General features: G+C 42.2%; 1 protein-coding gene across 1 annotated transcript in view; it reads left to right on the forward strand.

Moving 5' to 3' along the window:
* LOC126981463 (PDF receptor-like) overlaps positions 1–26,073 on the forward strand; it is a 169,819-nt gene that overhangs the window by 98,985 nt on the left and 44,761 nt on the right. The window contains exons 5-6 of the mRNA XM_050832527.1: positions 8,462–8,565; positions 18,449–18,620. Coding sequence (XP_050688484.1) covers positions 8,462–8,565; positions 18,449–18,620 — 276 coding nt within the window. The remainder of the gene's footprint in view (positions 1–8,461; positions 8,566–18,448; positions 18,621–26,073) is intronic.

Genomic DNA, 26,073 nt, shown 5'->3' on the forward strand with positions numbered 1-26,073 from the left:
TCCAAAGAGCCCTTGACCCATAGAGGCCTCAAAGGTGGCTGCCTCGTGTGCCTCTCGCTACTCACACGGAAAACAAACACATCCATATTTCCCTAAGCAATACTTTTTTTCTCTCTCTCTATAGTGAAACAAAAATTCCTTTGATGGTACAGCGACGTGCTCAAGGGACGGGAAAGAAGGATAAAGGTAGTGCGGTTCCTTTAAGGGCTTCGTATAAAAGGAGAGCGGTGCGGGACTGAATTTCCTAAGTCGCCACAGAGGGCCGCCGTGTGTCGCCAAGTATTTCTTTGATCACACGAAGTAGCACGAGGAGGGTCAACTTGAGCCACATAACAATGCTTTTTTAGTTTCTTTAAATGTCAGGTATTTCATTTTTTTCTGGTTTTGATTGGCATGACCCATACATTTTTCCCTTTAATGATGGAGTTGTAAAATATTTATACTCAAACTAGAAGGAAAGATAAACAATAATCTAAACCTAAAGCGAAGTGTCTGCATGCCTACATATTTTTCACACACGTTTCAAACACACTTACGTACACGCTGACACAGATGGCCAATAATTGTTCTCGAGGTGAAACTATAAAGAATCCTTTCCTTCCTCTCCCCTCCATTCCATCTTCCACCTCTCTCTCTCACTTCCCATCGCCTCCTCTCCCTCAATTGGACGCTCCCCGCAAAAGAAAATAAACACGAGGGGAGGGAGACAACACGACGCCGCAAGGAGAAAAGTTTGCCCATACGTGCTCAGACTTTTACTGAGGCGGGGTGTGAAGGGCAAGCAATTAAAAGAATAACATCTTTTACTTAGACTCCCGGTGGAATAAAGCGGGGAGGAAATTAATATGTAGCGTCAACAAGTCTTCCCCCCTTCTCCTCCTCCTCTCCGTAAAGGGATAACGCGTTCTAACAGCAAAATGAACCGCCAAGACTCTTAACGTAAACGAGAGAGAGAGAGAGAGAGAGAGAGAGAGAGAGAGAGAGAGAAACAAACAGACATTTATACGGTCACAAGGAAAAGGAAAGGAAGAAATAATTCGATACGGGAAAAAAATATATAAAAAAATGAAAGCGGAAGGAGGAATGGAGGGAGAAGGAGGCGGAGGAAACAAAGGAGAGAGAAGGCGGAGGACCCGGGATGGAGTAGGAACAGGAGGGAAGAATTTGGAGTGGAAAACTTGGGGAGAGGGAGGATTATTTTTTTTTCTTTCTTTACGGGCAACAAGAAGGAGGAGAGGAAAGTAATATGAGCCACAGACCTTTAAATGCACCGGAAAAAGGGCGGCGATTACGAATAATAAATGAGAATACGTGTTTTTCTTACGTTCGCATGTTATATTTACAACGATTTTGGTGTCCGTTATAGCGCCTTCGGTAAGATGTATATACCCCAAAAAAATTATTGATAAAATGAGGAAGAGGGAGAATAAAACAGGTAACGAACATGAACGAGTTAATACGAAAATAAAGACAAATAAAGGCATACAGGAATAGGAAAGAATATATCCTAAAAATTACTGATAAAATGGGGAAGAAGGAAAGAAAAAGAGGAAACGAACATGAACGAGATAAAAAAAAAAAAAACAAGGCCACGAATACAGGAATAATAATGAATATATCCTAAAAACTTACTGATAACATGAGAAAGAAAGAAAAAAAGAAATAAAAGAGAAAACGAACATGAGCAAATGCTATTACCAAGAGAAAACAAAAAACAAAAACACAATGTAACGAATACAAGAAAATGAAAGAACGTAATGAAGAGGGAGGAAAAATACAACATTGGGCCGAAAACAACTTTTGTCGCACATAAAAAGATAAGCTGTCTCGTCTGTAAACCGAGCGGCAGCCTGTCCTAATAATTATCTGCGACCAAAGTTGTTACAAGGAAGACTTTGGGGACGGGAGGAGGAGGAGGAGGAGGAGGAGGAGGAGAAAGGTAAAGAAAGACAAACATAAGGACACACACACACACACACACACACACACACACACACACACACACACACACACACACACACACATATTGAAAGAAAATGAGGAAAGAAAAAAAAATGAGAAAAGTAAAAAATAATGAGAAAAATAATAAAAAAGGAAAACAAAAATATATGGAGAAGAAACAAAAAGAAAATAAAAATAATGAAATAAATAAATTAATTAATGGTTTCGGAGTCTGACGTACGGATCTTATGTTGCACAATGTTCTCCTTTAAACAATATTAAGGTTTTTTTTGTGTTTTTTTCGCCCGTCTTTTTTTTTTTTTTTTTCTTCTCTATCAGATGAACGTTCGTATGCCATCGCGACCTTCCTCTGCCATATAAAAATTCTTCCTCAGTCAGACCTTCGGTACTTGCAACCAAAAAACATGTAGACAATGAGAGGAAAGATAAAGAAACAATAGGGAAAAGGAAAGAACTTACCTAAAAAATTACTGATAAAATAAGGAAGAAAGAAAAAAGGAAAGAAGAGACAACGAACATGACCAAGGGCTATTACCAAGACAAAATAAAACGTACGGAAAGGTAATGAAAGAAACGAAAAGTAACAAAATAAAAACTAAACAAAAAAAGAGAGAGAAAGGCAAAGCTCACACACGCGAACACTAAACAAAGAGGAAACATCGCACGTAATCTAGATCCGTCAAAAAATAGTCTCCTCTCATCGTGAAGCCTCGTACCAGCCAATCACAGCGCCCCTCCAACCCTCCCCATCCATCCTAACCTGGCCCGCGGCGAGAAGAGGAGTAGGCCTAACGGAGGGGAGCAAGAGGCGGAGATGAAAACACACGGTAAAGTTATCCAATCTTCCAAAAACACGTGACCTTTTAGAAGAACGCACTACGAGACACAATGGAGACTGAATGTGGACCCAAGTTTTGCGTTGTCGACGTCAATGTGTACAAGGGTGAATGCGTTACTTTAAGAAAATTACGAGGACAAAGAAGAGACAAAAGGAGAAGATACGAAGAAAAGAGAAAAGAAGAGAATGAAAGAAAAGAGTAGAGAAGAGAAAAAAAAGAGAAGTGGAGAAAAGAGGAAGGAAAAAAGTAAACAGCAGAGTAAAAAGAAGTCATTATCAAATTTATAAGACTGAACGAAATGTCTGACTCGCTCGCAAAGAAAAAAAAATCAAACAAAACCTTAAAACAACGAAAACAGATTTATTCTACGCAAGCGATTATCAACTTTATGAAACTGAAAGAAAAAGCAAATCACGTAGAGAAAATCGAACAAAAAAAAACAAAAAAAACTAGTCTCTGGTATAAAGTTAAGGCAATACAAGAGAAATCTCATAACCATCAAATCTACCTTACCAACTAACACCACAATGACGCACTTCACTGACCTGCTTTACCGTTCCTTACACCACATCCTCATCCAGCATCCACCCAGCATCCCAGATCTACGGCGTCCCCAGTCCCCACCCCACCTATCCCTTCCAATGAAAACGCCCCAACAGGACATCCGTCACGTTCCTCTTATTCAATCAGCGCTTAACACAGCTGTCATCGTCTACCACTCAGCCAACCAGCGGCGGCAACACGTGACGTCAGCACCGTCTCCGCCAATCAACAGGTGACCGGTGACGACAGGGCCCAATCGTGATACAATTGTATTTACTGAATCCTGTCCATGGGGAGAAGAAAAGAGGAGGAGAAGAGAGGAGAGGAGAAGGGAAGAGAAGAGAAGAGAGAAGAGAAATGAAAAGGAGAGGAGAGGAGAGGAAAGGAGAGGAGCAGAGAAAAGAAGAGCAAACAGAAGAGTAAAGAGAAGAAAAGAGAAGCTATTGCAAGATGAAAAGAGGAAGGACGAGGCGAGGCAAGGCAAGGAGAGGAAAGATGTAAGAGGAACATGAAAGGAGGAGAAAGACGAGGAAGAGAAAGATGGAAAAACACAACAAATTCAGGGAAGAAGCCAAATATACCCCAAAGAAAAGTAATGGAAAGCAAGCAAAAGGAAAAGAGGCAAACGAAAGGAAAGAGACGGTAACCAGAGAATTGGATCCTAACAAGGCGAAAAATAACGAGAATAAGAAGTAAGAAAATCATAAGGAAGCAAAATGACGAGGAGAGGAAATGGAGAGGAAAGTGAATAAAGAATATGGGAAGAAATTAATTATAATCGAATGGCAAGATAGGAAATGAAATGGAAGAGAAGAGAAAGGGGTGGGAAAGGAATGGCTGGGAAGATTGGAATAGAATGGAATGCAAGGGAAGGAATATAGTATGTGAAGGCAATGGCTGGGAAGATAAAGGAATGGGCGGGAATGGAATGACAAGAGGGGAGAGCGGAAAGGAATGGTATAGTGGAAAGAAAGGATCATAGAAATAGAGGAAGAAAAGGAAATAGAATAGACAGGAAAGAGTGGGAAGCGATTGGCAAGGAAGAGTGGAATACAAAGTTGGGAAAGGAAATGAAGATAAGGAAACGATGGAGAATGGAATGGCAGGGAAGAGATTGTAGTAGAAGGAAAAGAAAATGAATGGAAGAAAGTAAAGATGAAAAATGGAATGACAGGGAAAGGAAAGTAGGGGAAGGGAAGGGAAGGGAAGGGAAGGGAAGGGAAGGGAAGGAAAGGGAAGGGAAGGGAAGGGATAAGAAGGAAAGAGAGGGGAAGGGATGAAAAAGGAAAGCAAGGAAAGAAAAGAGGATAATCAAAACAAAACGGAAAGGAAGGAGATGAAAAAGCCACACAACAAAAATGATAACACACACACACACACACACACACACACACACACACACACACACACACACACACACACACACACACACACACACGCAAACACACACATACACACACACACAAGGAGAGACGCGAATGCACCGAAGTCATGCGAAAACGCGATATTTAATAACGAAACGCAGGGAAATTGATATGCCAGCTAGCCCATGCATCGTGTAACTGCGGTGTTAATCATGCAATTCCGCACCAGACACTTGTTATTAGGCGCGGGGAAACGAGGCCACCGGAATCATCGCAGAAATTAACAGTGCCAGAGGAAGGTAAATAAGTAACTAAATAAATATCCGACCATCCCAAACAGGATCCCCCCCCCTTTTTTTTTCTATTCCACTAATGTACTTCACTATTCCACTCCCTGCCTCTCTAACACCTTTAATCCACTCCTTTCTTTGCCAACTAGCACTATCATTCCACTCCCTGCCTCTCTTAACACCTCTAATCCACCCCTTTCTTTGCCAACTAGCACTATCATTCCACTGTCTGCCTCTCTAAGACCTTTACTCCACTCCTTGCTTTGCCAACTAGCACTATCATTCCACTCACTGCCTCTCTAACACCTTTAATCCACCCCTTTCTTTGCCAACTAGCACTATCATTCCACTCACTGCCTCTCTAACACCTTTAATCCACCCCTTTCTTTGCCAACTAGCACTATCATTCCACTGTCTGCCTCTCTTAACACCTTTAATCCACCCCTTTCTTTGCCAACTAGCACTATCATTCCACTGTCTGCCTCTCTAACACCTTTAATCCACCCCCTTTCTTTGCCAACTAGTACTATCATTCCACTGTCTGCCTCTCTAACACCTTCATTCCACTTTCATCTTTACCCATTAGCACTATCATTCCACTGTCTGCCTTTCTAACACCTTCATTCCACTTTCATCTTTACCCATTAGCACTATCATTCCACTGTCTGCCTTTCTAACACCTTCATTCCACTTTCATCTTTACCCATTAGCACTATCATTCCACTGTCTGCCTTTCTAACACCTTCATTCCACTTTCATCTTTACCCATTAGCACTATCATTCCACTTTCTGCCTTTCTAACACCTTCATTCCATTTCCATCTTTACCTATTAGAAGTATCGTATCGTCCATCAAATAGCGGCGTTGTTGCTGACACACACACACACACACACACACACACACACACACACACACACACACACACACACACGCTTTCAAGAGGGGAGTATCAACACTTTTCCAACTGAACTTGATCACGCTTTTTTTCCTTTTTTTGTTTTGTGGCAGCAGTGCTTAGCGACCTTTTTTTCTGTTATGTTATGCTCTTGGATGCCTCCTTTGAGGTTACACACACACACACACACACACACACACACACACACACACACACACACGGCCTTGCCTCTCCCCCTCTCCTTGTCTTTCAGCCTGACGTCTTCTTGGAATTCACTCTCTTGTTTGTATATCGTTGCCAGTTTGTCTATTGATCTCTGTCCGTAGGCGTACTAACCGGATTCGACTTCTCTCGCTATTGTTGTTTTATTTTCTACTAAACTTTCACCTCGTTTTCTGTATGTATACGAGTTTTAATTTCGTGACATACTATTTTGCATCTACGTTTATTTATTACGAGTATTTTTGTATACACTTCAGTTTATAATCGAATGCCTGTGTACTTCAGTAGGTCCATATCTCTACCTATCTACTGCTGTGTGTGTGTGTGTGTGTGTGTGTGTGTGTGTGTGTGTGTTTTTACCTCACGACAGTCTCACGTCTTTTTTTAGTTGTTGCCCTCTCCTAACACCACCACAACCACCATCACCACCACAAACAACTACAACTACAACAACAACAACAACTCGCTCACCATTTTTGTCAACAAAATTCAAACTTCACCGGAAGCGGCCGCCGAGTCGCTCTTGAACAACTTCCTTTTGCTTGCCTCCTTTCCATGCCTCGCCTTTCCTTCCAAGTTTGTCTTCTTCCTTCTCTTGTTATTTCCTTAATTAATTACTTCGTTTCTTGCTCACTTTTTTTCTTTCAATACTTCCTTTATTTCTAAATTTGTTTCTCACTCCGTTTTGTCGTCTATTATTTCTTTGTTTTTCCTTCGTTCCTCACTCCATTTTCTCTTCCATTATTTTCTTATTATATTCCTTCGTTCCTCACTCCGTTTTCTTTGATTACTTTCTCCATTTTCTCCTTTGCTCCTCGCTCCGTTCTATCTTTCCTTACTTCCTTTATTTCTTCCTTCGTTCCTTAATACGTATTGTCCTTAACTTCCCATATTTTTCCCTCATGCCTCGTCCCGTTGCATCTTTCCTTCCGTCCTTCCTCTTTCTTCAGTCCTCCCTCTGCTCATCTTTTTTTTTTTTTTATAACGTCGCTTCCTCACTTCACTAAACGATTTTATTTTGTTATATTCTTCCTAAACTTGTGACTTCCTTACCTCGTTTAGAAAATGTATGAAGTTATAAAAATTTTCTCTCTCTCTCTCTCTCTCTCTCTCTCTCTCTCTCTCTCTCTCTCTCTCTCTCCAGCGACAAAAGCCTCAGCAAATGAAATCGTAAAACACAACCACAACACTACATCCACTAAGCAAGAAAACAGACTTCGGGCACTAAAAAAATAAGGCACCGGGTATAAGACTTAATATCCAGCCTTCCCGAACAGATTACCCCTTTTTTCCTTTCCTCCTCCCCTCCTCTCCCTTCCTTTTCATTTTTCCCGAACCCCGACCAGTTTTCTTGCATATTATTTTTGACCACAATCGCGACTCTAATGAGATTTCGACCCCGCGAGCCACCGCCAAACTCCCCGTGTTTTGGCCCAAGTAAACACCGAATGCCAGGGTATATTTTGAGTCGAAAATGTTCAGTGTTTCCTGTGAGTTTTGAGCCTTATGTCCGATGCAGCCGAAAAGCTAATTATTGGAGGGTTGGCTGTCTCTTTTTCCTGTGTTTTGCCATGCTTACGGTTATCATGTATACCCTTGTGTGTATTAATAGGGACAGAGAGTGGAGTAACTCGTTCATAAACTGCAGCTTTCATAATTATAGCAGGTAATGGCAGGGCTAGCGGAGCGTATTCCTGCAGGTTCATGTTTTCGTGTGCGTGGGTACGTGCGTGCGATCCGGTGTGTGTCTCCATACTTTTCTCCTTAACTAGGTATCATACGGCCCTGCAAAACATGTCATCAGAAAGCTCTAGAGTCAAGGACCTCGTGAAAAATAGTGAAAACAAAAACACAATAATGGAACCTCGGGAATATGTTCTGCTAGTTCCTCACGCTCCACAGCTTTCATTGTACAAAATGCAATAGGTGAAGCCGAAGAAGTATAACTACTGTGAGTTTAAATGTCGACACGACCAACATAAGACAAAGACGATTAGTGAGCGTATTTCTGCTGTTTAATTAATTCGCACTATAATCCCACGCGAGATCAGCATCTTCGTCACGACAACCTTGTATTTTCATTACATATTTTTACACAGTCTATCATCACTTTTTTTTAAGTCAGGTACACGAAATGTGCAACGCATAGGTTTCAGAAAGCCTTCAAATGCATATAAGGTAACAAATGTAAAGAAAAAAATAGCAATAAGAAATTTCCATTATTGTTGACTACTAAAAGTAGATATATAATAAAGCAACAGTTTCCTCGTGATCAAATACATAATGAACACTTCCAAAACCCTTGTAGCTATGCCTCACGTACTGTCCTTTCTCCCCCCCCGCCAGACGAAGCTCAACATCGCCCTGGGGACGCGCATCATGGAAATCATCGGCCTCAGCCTCTCCCTGGCGTCCCTCTGCATCTCACTCGCCATTTTCTTCTACTTCAGGTAAGGAGTATTCGCTTCCTTATTCCTTCTGCCCCTGTTATTCATAAGCAAAGGATTCAAAATGCCTATATCTGATTTCATTCCCTGAGTCAATTGTTTCACTTCATATTAATTATCATCTTTACTTTCTTATACATTTTATTATCTGTTTCCTGCTGTCGTTATCGTTTGTTGTTTTTATACAAATTATCAATAAAAGAATTAGTGATAAGGCTTGAGGAAGATAAGGGTGGTAAAGACATGGATATCTATCTCTCACCTCTATCTCTGCACCCCACTGACACTTTTCAAATAAAAGCCAAAAAAGAAAAAGTCTTTAACGAAGCGTTCACGACCAGCCAAACAAACAAACGAATCTAGAAGCGTGGAGGAGCCCGTCAGCTGAATGCCTCTCACTCTCTTGCGCCAGGGGCTGGACTATCTAAATTAAATCATATAAATACGTATTTCTTCCATCTTGCCTGTCATTCGGAAATTTAAGTGAGAGAGAATCCATTTCAGTCCTTTCTACGCTCTCTCTCTCTCTCTCTCTCTCTCTCTCTCTCTCTCTCTCTCTCTCTCTCTCTCTCTCTCTCTCTCTCTCTCTCTCTCTCTCTCTCTCTCTCTCTCTCCCTAATTAATTAGCTCAAAGGCAGTATCGGGAGGCTGGGCATGGACAAAGAAGAACAGACATGAGCAGGTATAGACAGACCCGCACAGATATACGTACGAGACCACACAAAGCAGATACAGCGGCGGTACGTACAGACACACAGACAGACGAACACAATGACACAGACTGATGGAAAAAGAGGAGCAACGAATTGTGCCTTCCTCACTACACCACTATGCAGATACAACATGCTGAGATGACAGAGAGAAAAATAGACAAACATAAGGAAACATGCAACGACAGACGCATCTTGTATATAGATAAACAAACGAAGAAAAATACTGCGCCATGAAACCTTGTAAAGAAATTAAAGAAAAATAATAAAAATCAATTCCAAGGACCCCTGACATCGATCCCATAAAACTTGAGAAGGAGTTTTGCCATATGTTCTTTACGTGATAAAAAAAAAAATGAGAGAGAGAGAGAGAGAGAGAGAGAGAGAGAGAGAGAGAGAGAGAGAGAGAGAGAGAGAGAGAGAGAGAGAGAGAGAGAGAGAGAGAGAGAGATTGATTTAATTAAAGTGAAAAGAAGAAGAAAGTAATAGACTGCGGTAGGAAAGAGGAGAGAGGAACCTGTGAAGGCAAGATAACGCTGAAAGAAAACGGGAAGGTGGAGATAAGGGAACAGAAGGACGGCGAGAAGAAAGGGAGGGAAGAAAGACGAGCAAAAGGAGTGAATAAAAAACAACACGAGGAAGAAGGGAGAAGAAAGAATAAAAAACAGTGAGAGAAGAAAGTCCAGAGATTGTGAATAATTGGGATGAAAGTGAAATTAGTGCCAAGAAGAGAGAGAGAGAGAGAGAGAGAGAGAGAGAGAGAGAGAGAGAGAGAAGAAACGAAGGAAAGAAAGAAGAAAGAAAAGAGAGAGAGAGAGAGAGAGAGAGAGAGAGAGAGAGAGAGAGAGAGAGAGAGAGAGAGAGAGAGAGAGAGAGACGGAGAAAGAGAGAGAGAAACGGAGGAGGCTTTAACAATACTGTCCTCCCAAAATTGGGGTTCCTAATTAAATCCTTTATCTTCCCGCCTGTCGCGTCCTGGCCCACTCCGCGACCACCTGTCTTCGTGATGGGCCGCTCCAGCTCTTTATAACCAGATTAATCACTAAGTTTAGACCTCCCTTCCCACATAATAACCTTCCCTTCTCCCCTTCGTTCGCTCTTGTCACTAGTTTTCTTTATATCTCCCTATTTATTTTTTTCTTCTCTTTCAGTAAAGGTTATCTCTCGTGATGGGCCTCTCCAGGTCTTTAGAAACATATTAATCACTACGTTTCTATTAGACCTCCCTTCCCACATAATAACCTTCCCTTCTCCCCTTCGTTCGCTCTTGTCACTAGTTTTCTTTATATCTCCCTATTTATTTTTTTCTTCTCTTTCAGTAAAGGTTATCTCTCGTGATGGGCCTCTCCAGGTCTTTAGAAACATATTAATCACTACGTTTCTATCTCTTCTCCACATAATAATCTTTCTTCCTCCCCTTCCTCAGACCTTATTACTAGTTTTCATCATATCTCACTTAATATTTTTTTTTCTCTCAGTAAAGATTCTGTTTTTTCTTCCCCACTTAATCTCTTTCTGTATCGCTTCTTCTTTTTTCCTTCCCCATACATTAACCCTTCTTCCTTCCTCCCCTTCGTCCGTCCTTATCACTCGTTTTCATTATGCTTCACTTTATATATTTTTTCTTTCTGTATAGCTTAATCTTTTTTTTTCTTCCCCACATTATAACCCTTTTTCCTTCCTTTCGTCCGTTCTTGTTACTATTTTTCATTATATCTCACTTTATATTTTTTCTTTCACTATAACATTTTTTTTGACCGGTAAGAAAGGTGTGTATTAGTCGCTCGTTAACAGTCACGCGCTAATGAAGAGGAAATATCTGGTCTGCTTTTGGGGGGATGCGAATCTCTGACCTTATTTAAAACCTGAATAGTGACTTTAACATTCCACATACCGAACAAGTTGACCTTTTATCTACACATTTATTCTTCTCCTCCACCACCTCCTCTCTGTCCTTCCCCTGCCCTTCCTGGTTCTTCATTCTTCAGCAAACATTACTAATTGCGTTAAACATTCCTTCTCCGGAGTGCCGAAGTTTCCCATGCACAAACAACCTTTTTAGTCTATTTTTCACCTTTTCCGTCTATTTGCTTGATTAGCGTAAACTCGATCGTCGCCTTCCTTGTTTTTCCCCAAATGGTTCCTGTGGCAAAGTCAACATTTCCGGCAGAATTCCCGTAAATCCCTTCCCTTGCACTCCTCTATTTCCCTCCAGGTTAAGAGAGTTCCCGCACCTCTCTCAATTTTGTTTCTTTATTTTGCAGTCCTTTTTGCCTTTGCCAGTATCTCTTCATTTCCTTTGGTGTTTTCCCTTCCTGAAGAGTATACAGTTTTAGATGCATCATGCCTTTGAAGCATACTTTTTTCATGTCTTCTCGTCAGGGTATTTCTCTTCTCGCATGCATCCCAGTGGCCTCCATTTCCTCTTTTATCGTGCGGTGCCAAATACGAGGTTGAGTTAAATTAGTTTGGGGGCGCCGCGCCACGCCACGCCAGACCACTGTAAAGCTTCCACCGCAAACACCCGAGTCTAAAGGAGTAACTCGGCGTGTTTTAAGCGAGAGTAATTTATGTAGTTCTCTCCCTTCCTTGTGTGCGTCTGTGGAGGGAGGCGGTAAATTATGGAACGGTTTTAGAGGGAGGAGGCTTTTCTACTTGTTTTATTTTCTCCATTCTTCTCTTCGTGCCTGTTTCTCGTTCTTCTCCTTATCCTCCTCCTTTTTCCCTTCTCCTCGTCGACCTCCCCTTGCACACACACTGCACACTTTACTGACAGGCTGGTTGGTTGGTTGGCTCAGTCCTTGATCCTTCTTCTCCTTCTCCCTCTCCGTCGCCTTGTGCCTTCTACCTCCTACAATTTGGTGCCTCCTTCCCTCACGACCTCCTTCCCTCACGCCTTCCTTCCGTCTCTCTTTCCTTCAATCCCTCCTTCCCTCCCTTCCTCCCTCCTTCTCTCGCTCCTGCTACGGCGGTGCTGGTGGGGTCTCAGCTAATGGAAGGAGGTTTAGTATCTACGGCTGGAGTCATGGCACAGGCGGAGGGAGAGCTGGCAAGGCGGGATCTAAGCCAGTCTGTTATCAGCATCTCTATTGTCCCGCTGCCTCCTGGTGTGTGCGTGGAGATGGAGGGGGGATAGGATGGTGTGGGTGGGTGTGGGTGTGCGCAACTGCCTACCTCTCAGACTCGACGCTGATTCACCCCTATATGAAGGATTAATTAGTTTTACGGAGTTTTCACATTTATCGCTCTAAAATTTGATGTCTGGCGCATATATTCTTCAGACCCTAATTTTCATTTCATGTCGGCCCATTTTTCACCTCACCGTTACTCTTTTGATGGGTCGATATTCAGATTTAATACTTATCGGCCTCCGATTTAGTACAAAACACTATGATGCTGCTTCCATATTCTTCTCAATAATTTTTTTAAGTCTACACGGGGATCACCCAGTCCTGCGGCTCTATATTTTTTCGCGGTGGTGTTTTCGTACCTTACCAATTCTTGGCTTGATATGATTCCGGTCTTTCTTATACCTCATCTTTTGTGTCTAATCTGATCAGCATTTTACAACTTCCCGAGCGAGTGAGTTTTCTCTTACACTTGTCCATCACCCAGTACCACCGAAAGGGACTCCTTCACCCCGCACCAGACAACATGAAGACCGACTGCCCGACTGAGCGATTCATGAATTCAAAGTTTGGTTCCCGCAGTCGCCGTCCATCCTCATAAGGGATCTGGAAAACTTTCCTAGAGCCCTCTTCATGTCAGGTGCAGATCTTTGGGGAAGAGGGAAGACTTGGAAAAATAGACAGGGAGTCACGGTTCGGAGGTCAGGAGACACTTGTCCCAAGGAAGAGAGGAAGAGGGAGATAAAGAAAAACTGCGAAAGGGAGGAGGGAAAGGACGAGGGAAGGCGGCTTGTGGCTGTGTCTGCGGCAGGAACATGAGCCCAGAGATAAGTCTCCTGCATCTCTCTCTCTCTCTCTCTCTCTCTCTCTCTCTCTCTCTCTCTCTCTCTCTCTCTCTCTCTCTCTCTCTCTCTCTCTCTCTCTCTCTCTCTCTCTCTCACACACACACACACACACACACACACACACTCGAATGATAAACGGCATATCGAGAAAAAAAAACATTATCTTTCAAATCCCGCAGTTTCCTTCCTTCATTACGCTCTTCCTACGGTTCATACATTCCCAATACGGCCGAACCCTCTCTTCCATTAAATGTTTATCTCATTCAATAGTTAGTTATCAGCTCACATATGATCGTGAAGGGAAAGACAGAAGTTTGATGTGTACGTCAATCAGGGAGAAAAATAAAGAACGCAGTTAATGTTCAGATGAGGCGCAGGTGTTCACGGTATAGATTACTGACTCGTATAAGCTGCCCGTGGGCGAGGTTTAAACGTAATGATAATTCTCCGTATTTACTGATGGATTACGAAGTTACTGACCCTGCATTTATTCTCTATCTCAATCAGTCTATATTTCTATTTATCTATACATCTGTCTGTCTATTTATCTATCTATGTTCTTGCCAGTCACTGTCAATCAGGCAACACATAATACAAACGCACTTTTCATCAGCGTGGACAACAATGGGACGCGTGGTTATTAAAACTCAGGTCATCTGCCAGGCCGTCCGTCCCTTTGTCACGCGGCGGGGTTGGTTATGAACGCGTCTGGTTGTTCTCTGTCGCTGTTTACCAATCACGTGTAAAGTGAGGATTGCTGGGTGTTTCCGTTTTGCCAAGTGATTGACATTCTTTGATATTCGTCAATGTGTGTGTGTGTGTGTGTGTGTGTGTGTGTGTGTGTGTGTGTGTGTGTGTGTGTGTGTGTTGTACTTGCACGGTGATTATCCTAAACGGATCATTATCACAGCAGCAGCAGCAGGGCCGAAAGAAAGATTCCATCAAGCACTTGCACGCTACTTGCATGACTTGTGCCTAGCATTTCACAGCGAACTCCTAGTACCACATAACCTTCCCCCCTTTCGCCCACACCAGTCGAGGCATCCAATCCACGCCTTTAAAAATCGATGGCCTACATTAGCAACAATTCACATTCGGGATGCACCTTCCACGGGAACGTCAATACATGGCCGAAAAAAACACTCATTCCTCTGTTTGATTCCATAAATCCAGGACCGACCCATCCCCCAAGCGTTGATGGCCACATTTCAGCAAGTCACAGAAATATCAGTTTAGTTTTCTTTTTTTATAAATAACCAAATGACAAGTGATTTAATGTTAATATTGACAATTCAGAGCTAATTAAAAGACATATACTTCGTTCTGATGTATGTATGTATGTATGTATGTATGTATGTATATACTCGTATATAATATTTATATACATATTTTGTATTAAAAACTTTCACTGCATAACGTTTAAGAAACGCAGCCCTAATATCAACGATTTAATCAACAACATCAACAATTTATATTTCCTCGAATCTTCGTAATACTTGAAATTTTGAAATTTGAGGAAGAATCATAAATGGTTGTTCCTGAAACACTGATCCAAACATAGTACACGGACACACTGACTAAAGTCTATTGTGTGTGTACTTTATCTTATTTCGTTCTTTCTATTCAAATCGGATTTTTCTCAATATCTTCTATTTCTGTATACTACTGCTACCTTTCCTCTTTCCTAGTCATTATCATCTTACTGCTGTTCCTGTCCCTACTGCTGCTGCTGCTGAAATCCGTGGGCACTAAAGATGGGTCCCATAAGCCTAGTAATTTATCAAGTTGACACACAAATGCGAGTCCACCTTCACTAAGGGGTCCATAAATGCCCTCGTGAGTAATAAATAATGGGGTGCTCTACAGCCTCCCCCTTCCCTCTTCACACATTTCTTATTCATTAAAAGTTTAGGAACAGCAAAAAATGATGAACATTAAAAGGCTTCATGCTATGTCTTGCACAACGTTGTCCCCAAAACCTGCGAACTTTCATTAAACAGAATAGAAGTAAATAAAACAACAACAACATTAACAACAACTCTTTCTTAATATTGTGAAGAAAGAAAAGGAAGAAGAGAAGTAGTCGGAGGGTGAGAAGTTGGAGGAGTTGTTGGTGGTGGTGGTATAAAACAGGAGGCAGAAAAGGGAAGTGGGAGAATGGAGCGATGAAAGACGACTACTAGGGCTTGAGGCCGACAAGAGGCTTTAGCTCACTAGGGGAGGGACGTGTAAGCTGAGTCCTTGAATAAGTGACTCTGGCCTGCTGCTTTGATATAATAATGACCTTAACTTTAGAAATGTATGATGATTCTGTAAACCAACGATGCCACACACTGACATATTCATGACGACGAGGAAAAATGTCAACAAAAATCCATCTCGACCATGTCTCCTGAATATATCACAGGAATAAAGAGTTACAACGAAGACTTATACTAAATTACATAAAAGGCAAGGCGTGGTTATGAAATATTAACAAAGTCTGTCCCCAGGCGGTCACTCGCTGTCTATACCTGTCCAGGGAGGTCTTGCTGTTTCTGCCGTCCTGGGAAACAGGTAGAAAGAGCCAATCAGACGACACAGCTCAAGAATATTGACCGTCTTCGCGAGTGCTTTGCTGTGCTTGTTTGTCTAGCTGATTAAAGCCGCGCTCAGTCACCGTGGCAGAGAGAAAAGAGGGCCAGGGAAGGAGCCAAGGGGAATAAGGATGAAAAATTCCGGAGGGAATTCGATCTCTCGGTACTGCCAGGACCTCACACACCACACCCCCCATAACCACTTGCCCAAGGGGGGACAGTAAACACTCCTAGTCAACGGAAAGAATCCGGCCTGAGCGGGCTCGAATCGCCGCCCTGTGAGACCGTGAAGCCAGGCAGCGCAGCGCTCTAACCAGTTGCGCCACGGAGTGATGTGGAGGAGTGTGTGTGTGTGTGTGTGTGTGTGTGTGTGTGTGTGTGTGTGTGTGTGTGTGTGTGTGTGTATACGATAAAAAATTACGCTGACATCAAAAAGGAAGGAAGAGAAGCCCAACCTAAGCACAACCTAAACCCAAGCTTTCCTCGCTCCTCGTCCACGTAATATTCAGATCAAAATGTAGACTGGCCCGAAGCGTCTCCCTCTGAATCAATGTCTCAGGCAGACGACGACAACCTTCGCTCACGTGCATAACATTTTTGCGACTCTTCTCCCTCGTTTTTCATACTCATGTCTGCTCATCGAGGGGTTTGGATATACGTGTATTTTCCTTCTTGATGCTCTTTCGTGGATTTCAATAATAATAATAATAATAATAATAATAATAATAATAATAATAATAATAATAATAATAATAATAATAATAATAATAATATGAAAAAAAGAAAAAAAAGAGAAAGACGAAAACATAGACGAAGTGAAAGTGAAGAACAAGAAAAAAACAAGAAAAAGAAGAATAAGGGCAAAAAGAACAAGAGCAACAAGAACAACAAGAAACAGAAGAACAATGAAAATAGGAATAACAGGAACAAAAACAACAATACCTCGCTTCATTCAGTGGGAGTCTAAAAACATGCTTCGCCACCTAACAATCCGGATGAACATTAGCGGAAGGCGCGGGGGAGGGTGAGAACAGATTACCTCAAGGACCATAAAACCTTCCTAACGCTATCATCTCCCTCTTACGTGAATTGCCGGGTACGTGGCAGCCTAAAACACTTCTACTCCCACTCTTGCGTAACTCTGGCTAACCTGAAAAATAAACTACCCTAAACGAATCTTTCTCCGCGCTGCCTCCTGAGTTTAAGGAATGAGAAAACTCGCTCATTAGTAGAGGTAATGGCGTGCTGATGAGAGTGGGTGGGGGGAGGAGGAAGAGGGAAAAGAGTAGGAAGAAGACAGGGAGGAGGATGAAAAGGAGGAAGAGAGAAAAGACTAAGATGAGGAGAAGTGGAAAAAAAGGAGGAGAAAAGCATTAGAAGACAAAGAGGAAGGAGGAAGATGACGACGAAGAAGAAAATGGAAATATTGAAGAGAGGGACGTAGAGGGAGAGGAGGGAAAAGGGTAGGAATAGGAGAGGAGAGGAGAGGAGGGACGAAAGGGAATAAAAGGAGAAAGATGACAACGAGGAAGAAGAAAATGGAAATATTGTTTTGCTCTTGTCTCGCGTCTGTTTGTGGGTTGTTTTGCTTACTTTGTTTGTTTTCCACTAGGCCTCGGAGCTATTTATGGTGATGCCCTGTGGGAGGCTGTGAGGGGAGGATGTCAAAAGGCAGAATGTGTCTTTGTACTCGGTGGAATGCTTCTCTCTCTCTCTCTCTCTCTCTCTCTCTCTCTCTCTCTCTCTCTCTCTCTCTCTCTCTCTCTCTCTCTCTCTCTCAAAAAAATATCAACATGAATTTATGATGGCTGCATGTTAACGTCGACATTATATTATTTTTTTTAAAGTTTATTACGTTTCCTAGAAATTAGTCAACTGAAAAAAGATTAAATGTTTGAGTGTGTGTGTGTGTGTGTGTGTGTGTGAGAGAGAGAGAGAGAGAGAGAGAGAGAGAGAGAGAGAGAGAGAGAGAGAGAGAGAGAGAGAGAGAGAGAGAGCGTTCCGAAAAGTGAAGCAAACCATAAAGTAATTACGCTGTTTTGCTACCGAACCAGGATCACGTTGTCAGGAAATCAGTTCTGGCCAAACCAAGTGAAGAGGAGCTTATTAAGTTTACCTATCTCATTCTCCTGCTTTTTTGTGGTTTTCAACGCCGACTTTTTACCACGAGCCGAAGATATTAAAATCCCCTCGAGCAACAGGGGAGCATCGTCTGGTGGAGGCAGTTAATTTTCCCAAGCCAAAATAATATTAATCACTCGTCAGAAGGCCTTCGGTACTCTCTCTTTAAGGCTTCAGAACGTGTATTTTCTTTAGAGCCTGACAAGCAGATCTTTACACAAAACTACCACCATACACGACAACAAAAAATATTTACTACCACTGCTTCTTCTGCTTCTTCTTTTTAATTCTCCTTCTTCTTTTCGCCTTTTTCTTCTTTGTTTCTTCTCCTTTGTTTCTTCTTCGCCTTGTCTTCTTCTTTTTAATTTTTCCTTTTTTTTTCTTCTACTATTACTATTATTAATGCTTTTTCTTCTTTTTCTTCTTCTTCTTCTACTCCTACTACTACTACTACTACCACTACTACTACCTCAACCCTAACCACCCTCTTCCTCCCTCTTCCGCAGGAGCCTCAAGAACAACCGGACGCGCATCCACCGTAACCTGTTCGTGGCGATGGTGATCCAGGTGATGATCCGCCTCGTGCTCTACATCGACCAGGCCATCATCCGCGGCCACATCGTCGGCTACTCCACCAACACCAACACCAACACCTCCCGCCAGGGCATCGACAACACGGTAAGGAGGAGGGGACTGACTTGACTGATTGATCTTTTTTTACAGCTAAGGACGCAGCTCAAGGGCAAATAATATAATCACCAACGAAAGGGCCCACTAACCGCTGCTCCGGACAAAAGGAAAAGAACAAGAGGTCAGAAAAGAGGTCAATTTCAGGTCGAGAGGTGTCTTGATACTCTCCTCTTGGATGCGTTCAAGTCGTAGGCAGAAGGAAATACACAACAATAGAAGGAGGGAAGGAAGGGACGCAGGGGATGAAAAATAACGGGAGGGATAGAAAGAGGGAAGAAAAAGTAATTAGAGGAATAAGATGATGAAGTATGAGTATCCGGAAATGATTTAGGGGAGTAATGTAGAAAGGGACAGACGGTTGATAGGTTCGGAGTGGAGGATGAGACGCTAAGTGATTGGTGTACGGAGGGGAGGAGGGAGTGGTAGAGGAAGGGAGGCAGCGAAGAGGCAATGAACGGGAAAAGGAGGAAAGGCGGAAATGGTGCTGCTGGAAGAAATTAATGAAAGAAAGGAAAGTAGTGCTGGAAGACGTGTGTGTGTGTGTGTGTGTGTGTGTGTGTGTGTGTGTGTGTGTGTGTGTGTGTGTGTGTGTGTGTGTGTTTACTTATTAATTACGACATTACATATTTTCTTTTTTTATATTTTCCTCCTTTCTTTAGTCTGCTTCTGGAGTAGCGTGCGCCGGTCGATACGTTCTTCGCAGCTTCTGTTTGCCACGTTCCCGCCTGGATTCCGGAATTTCGGCTCTCAGGAACCTTCATCAGCAGGGCCGAAACTCCGGAATCCAGACGGGACCATGGCTAATAGAGGCTACGCTAAACTCACACTTATCCAAAAGACTAAGAAAGAAGGAAAATATCGGAAAGTATATTTGCAATGCCAAAATAAATATAAAAATAACATAAATAAATAATACACAAAAAAAAATACATGCATACACACACGCAATATATACTTTGCATCAGGAACTCGTACTAGGGATCCTTCTACATACATATGCTAAACAATTCTTATTTTTCTTTCTAGTTTAAAGTACTAAATCACTCATCGCTGGGCAAGGCGTGCATACAATTTCCAATATTCTACATGGGAGGGACGGACGTCGACCTGTAATTCCCGTCTTTAATCAAATGTTTGGATGCTGCTCGCTGCGGTGTTGGCGGCGCGGGGAGGGAGCGGCGGGGCTGCTCGGTGGCTGGTGCACGCTTGCCGCTCCACTGCCTCATACATCATGCAGGACACATTTATCGTCGCTTTCCTGATTCAGTGGCCGGTAATTAGTTTATTTTCTCCCCTTCCTCCTATTCCTTCTACTAACACTCCTCCTTCTCCTCCTCATCTGCTATCCACATTTTGCCATCTTGTTTAAGGATATTTCTCGGAAGATTTCTATTTGTTCTATAAGTTTATTACGATTTGTAAAACTTTCACGTCGCAGCGAGCGAAGTCTAACGTGATACTCTCGATCTTTTATTTCTCCTTGGTTGAAGTTTCTTAACTAGGTAACATTTTTGCAATAGTCTCTCTCTCTCTCTCTCTCTCTCTCTCTCTCTCTCTCTCTCTCTCTCTCTCTCATAAAACACGAGCACGACCCACCAGAGTGTTGTTCAGAGTCGCGGCGCAAAACAGTTTCGGCGAGCCTTTGATCCCGGGCCAATTTTAATTCCTAATATGTTCATTAATGCCAAGAAAAACCTAAGTTACTTCCTGTGTGTGTGTGTGTGTGTGTGTGTGTGTGTGTGTGTGTGTGTGTGTGTGTGTGTGTGTGTGTGTGTGTGTGTGTGTGTTTTAGTCAGTTATTCAGTTTCCAGCTAGCAATGAAAAGAAACTTCATGAAGCCCGGTGACAGTAATAATAATAATAATAACAATAATAATAATAATAATAATAATAATAATAATAATAATAATAATAATAATAATAATAATAATAATAATAATAATAACAATAATAATAATAATAATAACTACGTTGAAGAAAAATAACATCAAACAATTCATAATAAGATAATATAATAATCTGCTGTTAGTCCTAAAATATAGTTAAATCTAAAAACAATCAAAATTTAGGACATTAAGAGGGAAGGAAGAGGAGGAAGAGAAGAAAGAGGAGGAAGAGGAGGAAGAGGACGAGGACGAAAGGGAGGGGGACGGGGACGAGGTGGAGGAGGAGAAAAAGGAGATGAGGAAGGGGAGGAGGAGCTAAACGAAAGAAAAAAGAAAAGGAAAAGAGTCAGGGAATGAAAGGGAGCAGGGAAAGAGAGGGCACCGCTTGTGAGGGTTGGGAGTTGGCATGCAGCGCAAACTCAAAATAAAAAGCGAACGCCTGCGAGAAAGACGACAATACAGTTTAAGGACCTGGAAATTCAGCGGCAAACTTGTACATAAACTTTAATCTTTTTGCGGAAGTTTTAAGATTTTAAGATGCGAGTAAAATATGGACGTTGGGGAAAAACTATATATTAACGGGACATGTGATGTAAAAAAAGAATAAAAAAGTAATAAAATGGAAGGTCTCGAGGTAGTTGGCACTCAAGACGTTTGGTTAGAAGGACAAGTGTGCCAAACGTCTCGAGTGTCACGTACTTTGGGCACCGAGCATCTTCAGCGCCACCCGTCACCAATGCCAAACGTTCACACATGAAAAGACGTCATCAATATCAAACGTTTAAATTCAATGCAAGTCACCAGTTTTTGGCACTAAACACACGTCACCAATGCCAAACGTCTAAATTTTAAGGAAGTCACCAAAATTTTCTTGCACTAAACTCGTAGTACCAAAAGTTTTACACAATACGAGTACGAGTACACTATTTCTGATCCTGAACGTCACATTCCCAAATAAATTACGGCATTCATAATCACTCTTGCAATGCCAAACACTTAAACATCAAGTCAAGAAAGTTATCTATAAACACTGTCATTTAAGTTATCTAGCAATCAGCATCTTCATATAAAAAACACTAGCGCAATATTTCACTTCACTTTTAATTAATAATATGTTCATTAAGACCAAGAATAACGTTACTTACCCCCTTGTGTGTGTGTGTGTGTGTGTGTGTGTGTGTGTGTGAGGTTACAGACCCAACAAAACACTGCATTCCCAAAAAAACATCCCTACAAGTATCCTTTCTCAGGTGCACTTCAACAATCACATCTATAGACCCTGAGTGGCCCCACAATGCGTGTTCGTCAGCCATAATGGAATGCTGCAGTGAAAATACATATATGAATGAATAAACGAAAAAACTGAGTACAAAGGGAGCTGAATAGATAAAAATATACGGAAAGAAAAGTGAAAATGGAGGAAGAGAGCTCTTTTGATGTTGTTCCCTCCCATGCCCCTAAGCTCCCTCTGGCGGCCTGGGGGGAGGAGGAGAGGAAAGAGCAGGGGAGAGGAGGGAGGGGAGGGGAGCGGGGGGGAGCTGCCAGGTATGCTTTCTCTAAGTCACCTGTACTTCTCCCTTTTAAGTGTTTTCTCCCCCACCCCACTGACAAAGCAATCTACTACCCATCCCTTCTCTCTCTCTCTCTCTCTCTCTCTCTCTCTCTCTCTCTCTCTCTCTCTCTCTCTCTCTCTCTCTCTCTCTCTCTCTCTCTCTCTCTCTCTCTCTCTCTCGCTGACGCTCCGACGCCCACCTGCTAATTGCTCGTCCGCATGGCTGGTCGCAGTGACAGGTGAAAATTTCCCCTTCACGCGCACCTGACAGACGAAGGCACACGCGAGACAAAAGGGCGCCATTTACCTCCAAAAATACTGCCCGCAACAGAGAATTTATGGCAGAATTAGTTCCTCATATGCCACACTTAAATTGGTACGATGTAAACAATAATAAACATGTCACCTAAATTCAAATGACGGTTAATATTACTCAGACAAAATTAGTAACTGAACTGAACAACGAACGTCCAGACACTCCCGGAACACTATTCGTGCATGGATGACTGCTCGGTCTCTATAACGGTGACCACCGGCAGCGTCAAGCTAAGATATGAATACTAATAGTTATAAATACCTACTTCAAAATACGAGGAAACTGAGCCCCGGCATGGCGAGGGAGTTCCTCTGAGCGATCACAAGCGTAGGTACAATAGCAGACTTTCATTTTGTCAAGCGTAGCCGTTCTTACTCTCGATATAAGAATTCAGCACGACGAATCCAATAAGGTGTGCATTGTTACAACTTCTATTACAGTGTTGAAATGGTGTCTCTCAGCCTCCAGGGCGAAATGAAATGTTGGACACGCTAGTCAATATCTTCCCATTCGTACCTTCCTGATTGGTTGGACTGGCAATAAGAGATAATGACAAGTCTCGAATAAAGCTGCACACTGAACCGAGGCACAAGTTCACTTTGCCGTCCTCTGAGGTAAAGCTACAGACATCAGCCGATGGAAGTATCTAGTATGACTCTTCTCTGCTCTCAGTGATAAGATTCAACAAAAAATCAAGCAATAATGGAATGATCAAGGAAATGTATTACACCTTCATGCCAACATAAACCACACTCGACACACTCGGTGCACACAAACACACACACACAAAAAAAAAAGTAAAGATCAAAGAAACTTACAGAAAGGCCTAAAAAAAACCCACCCAACCTTAGGCCCCTGCACACTAGTTTGGATAGAGGTAGTAAATGGTAAGCTGTTCCTTGTTTTAGCTATTCCTTGCCCGGTTATTCTTGAGCTACATAACTGAAGAAGAATTTTTTTACCCCGAAAAAACTGAGGTAAAGATCACGATGCCCAAGCTAAAAAATACTAAGTGATTACAACTGCTACCCTTGAAAATAAACTTGTATTACAATTGATAATACTTCATGTAACTGACAGGTATACTATTCACTCCTCGCCTCTCCTTCTTTCCTATGAATATTAATTTTGAACTTCATTTGCCTTGTCTATATGTGCGTAAAAAGAAAATTTAAAATATAAATTAGTGGAAAAAATAAAGGGACATGACGAAAAGATGCAGGCTGTATTACAACGCGGCGAGGGGTAAAATGAGTACCAAGGCAAAAGAGCGCAAAACTGAAGATCAATGGTTTCCTTTGAGGTTATTTGTTGAGAGATAAGAAAAATACACGGTGAGAAAAACTGTTTGTGTGTGTGTGTGTGTGTATGTGTGTGTGTGTGTGTGTGTGTGTGTGTTAAGAAGGAAGGACAAAAAGGCTGTGAAAACTAAGCGAGCACCTTCAGAACAAAAGCGTGCAGGCGTAACCTGTTGCCTGCCTCAGCATCTTGCATTATACAAAGTGGACAATATTTTCCTCTCAGGTGAGTCGAGGCCAAGGTAATATTCTCGGTACAAACTCCTCCTCGTCTCTCTCTCTCTCTCTCTCTCTCTCTCTCTCTCTCTCTCTCTCTCTCTCTCTCTCTCTCTCTCTCTCTCTCTCTCTCTCTCCCATGACCTTTAAAATGAATTACACAAAGCAAAGCAAGGAGGGGCTGGATCCTCCGTACCAACCTTTCATACTCTAGTTGTACACGGGGCAGAAGGCTCCTCCGTGGTACATGACCTGCTATGTCATTGTAACCCAATGTAGCAAATCACTGCGGGCTTGGATAGAGTATTTAAATGGCCGTATTCTATTTGGTTTCCTTGAGTACATGCTTCGGGTATATTTACACTCGTTGGCTTTATGAAAAAATCTCGTAATACACAACCATGGAGTGGCAGAATAGCTTTCATCTCGCCTTCCTATGAGCGATCACGAGTATTTTCCATTATAATCTCATCTCTTAATTCATTACATCAACTTTCAAGTTATGAACACCTGAGTTAGAATACAACACGGCCAATTAGGACACGGTGTCCCTAGAATATTACTAAAAATATTGTAGTTTCAACGCACCTTCATACCAGCTCGTCGTTAGTCAACCCGTGTCCGTGTGTAACTTTTCGCTTATAAGTCTGGGTCTGTAAAGTAGCAACACAGAACTCAACTTCGAAGGTTAATACTGTGCACCACATGTCCTCTTCAAGGCATGGCAGCAAGGCGCCACACATACGATCTTTACTGCACAGGCAAAAACGCAGTGCTGTGGATATTCGACGTTTTCTGCCCTCTCCATCTTATCATTAAAGGCAGTAATTCTAAACAGTATATGCTGTGGATGACTGAAAGTTAATTATTAATATTTTCATCAAACATTATGAACTCTTCAACTTTACAGTAACTCGTACATGCTTGAGTAATATTTTTCAGCCTGTCTTTACTTAGCAATATGTCCTATGATTATGAACGGTGTATTACATATGCTGCCTTTTGTATTCACTATAGCTATTATGTCTTGCTTTCTATACCCCTACAAAATAAACGAGTTTCTAAAAGGAGGAGACTTCAAAAGACCGTCAAAGTTTTCTCTTCCAAAATTTGTGAAAAGGTCTCTCTCTCTCTCTCTCTCTCTCTCTCTCTCTCTCTCTCTCTCTCTCTCTCTCTCTCTCTCTCTCTCTCTCTCTCGTCCCCACTCTTCAAACACTCCACCAAACTTCGGCCAATCAAGCGAATTTCAGTGGACGTGTGGCTGACCGCGGCTACCGTAGTGAAGGTATGGGTGCTCTCTCTCTCTCTCTCTCTCTCTCTCTCTCTCTCTCTCTCTCTCTCTCTCTCTCTCTCTCTCTCTCTCTCTCTCTCTCTCTCTCTCTTTTTGTCTGTCTGTGTGTGTGTGCGTGTAGTTTTTTCGGGTGGAATTTTTTTTCATTCAACAATACATCTAAAACAAGGGAGGAAACTAAATTGGAGAGAGAGAGAGAGAGAGAGAGAGAGAGAGAGAGAGAGAGAGAGAGAGAGAGAGAGAGAGAGAGAGAGAGAGAGAGAGTACAGGTACAGCATAGAAGACAGGTGAGGTATTCCTTTCTCCATACTTTACACAATACACTATACATACACACACCTTTGACACCTTAACCCCCCCCCCCCAACCTCCTCTCTGCACCACTACAAACACCGTCACCAAAATCCCTGTGACGCTCCTTTTAACCTACATAATACCACCTCTACCGCACCACATCAAGCCGCCGTCTAATTTTAAGCAAGGGTGTTACGGCAAGAAAAGGGTTAGTGGAGATGGTAGAGTTAGTGGGAGAGGAAAGTAGAACAGTAGGAGTGTATAGTTGTACGGTGTTGGTTCGTTAATTGTTCTGATGTAGTTTGGTATTTCTTGGCATCTTAATACCTCTCCCCTCTCCCCTCTTCCGGAAACACAATGATGGCCCTCCTTCCCCCGTTCCGTACACGCCATGACAATCCAATTTCTTCCACCACAGACATCAACACTAGGCCTATCCTACACATCCATCTCACACAGCAGTTCCTTTTAATACTCCTCACACCAGACTTTTTCATATGGTTCCAGTACACGACTTAAATCTTCGGATATATCTCACCGCATATCATTATCACTATTTTTTTGGGGGGGGGAGGGCATCATAGAGTA

This window comes from Eriocheir sinensis, chromosome 48, assembly GCF_024679095.1.
Source record: "Eriocheir sinensis breed Jianghai 21 chromosome 48, ASM2467909v1, whole genome shotgun sequence".
NCBI lineage: Eukaryota > Metazoa > Arthropoda > Malacostraca > Decapoda > Varunidae > Eriocheir > Eriocheir sinensis.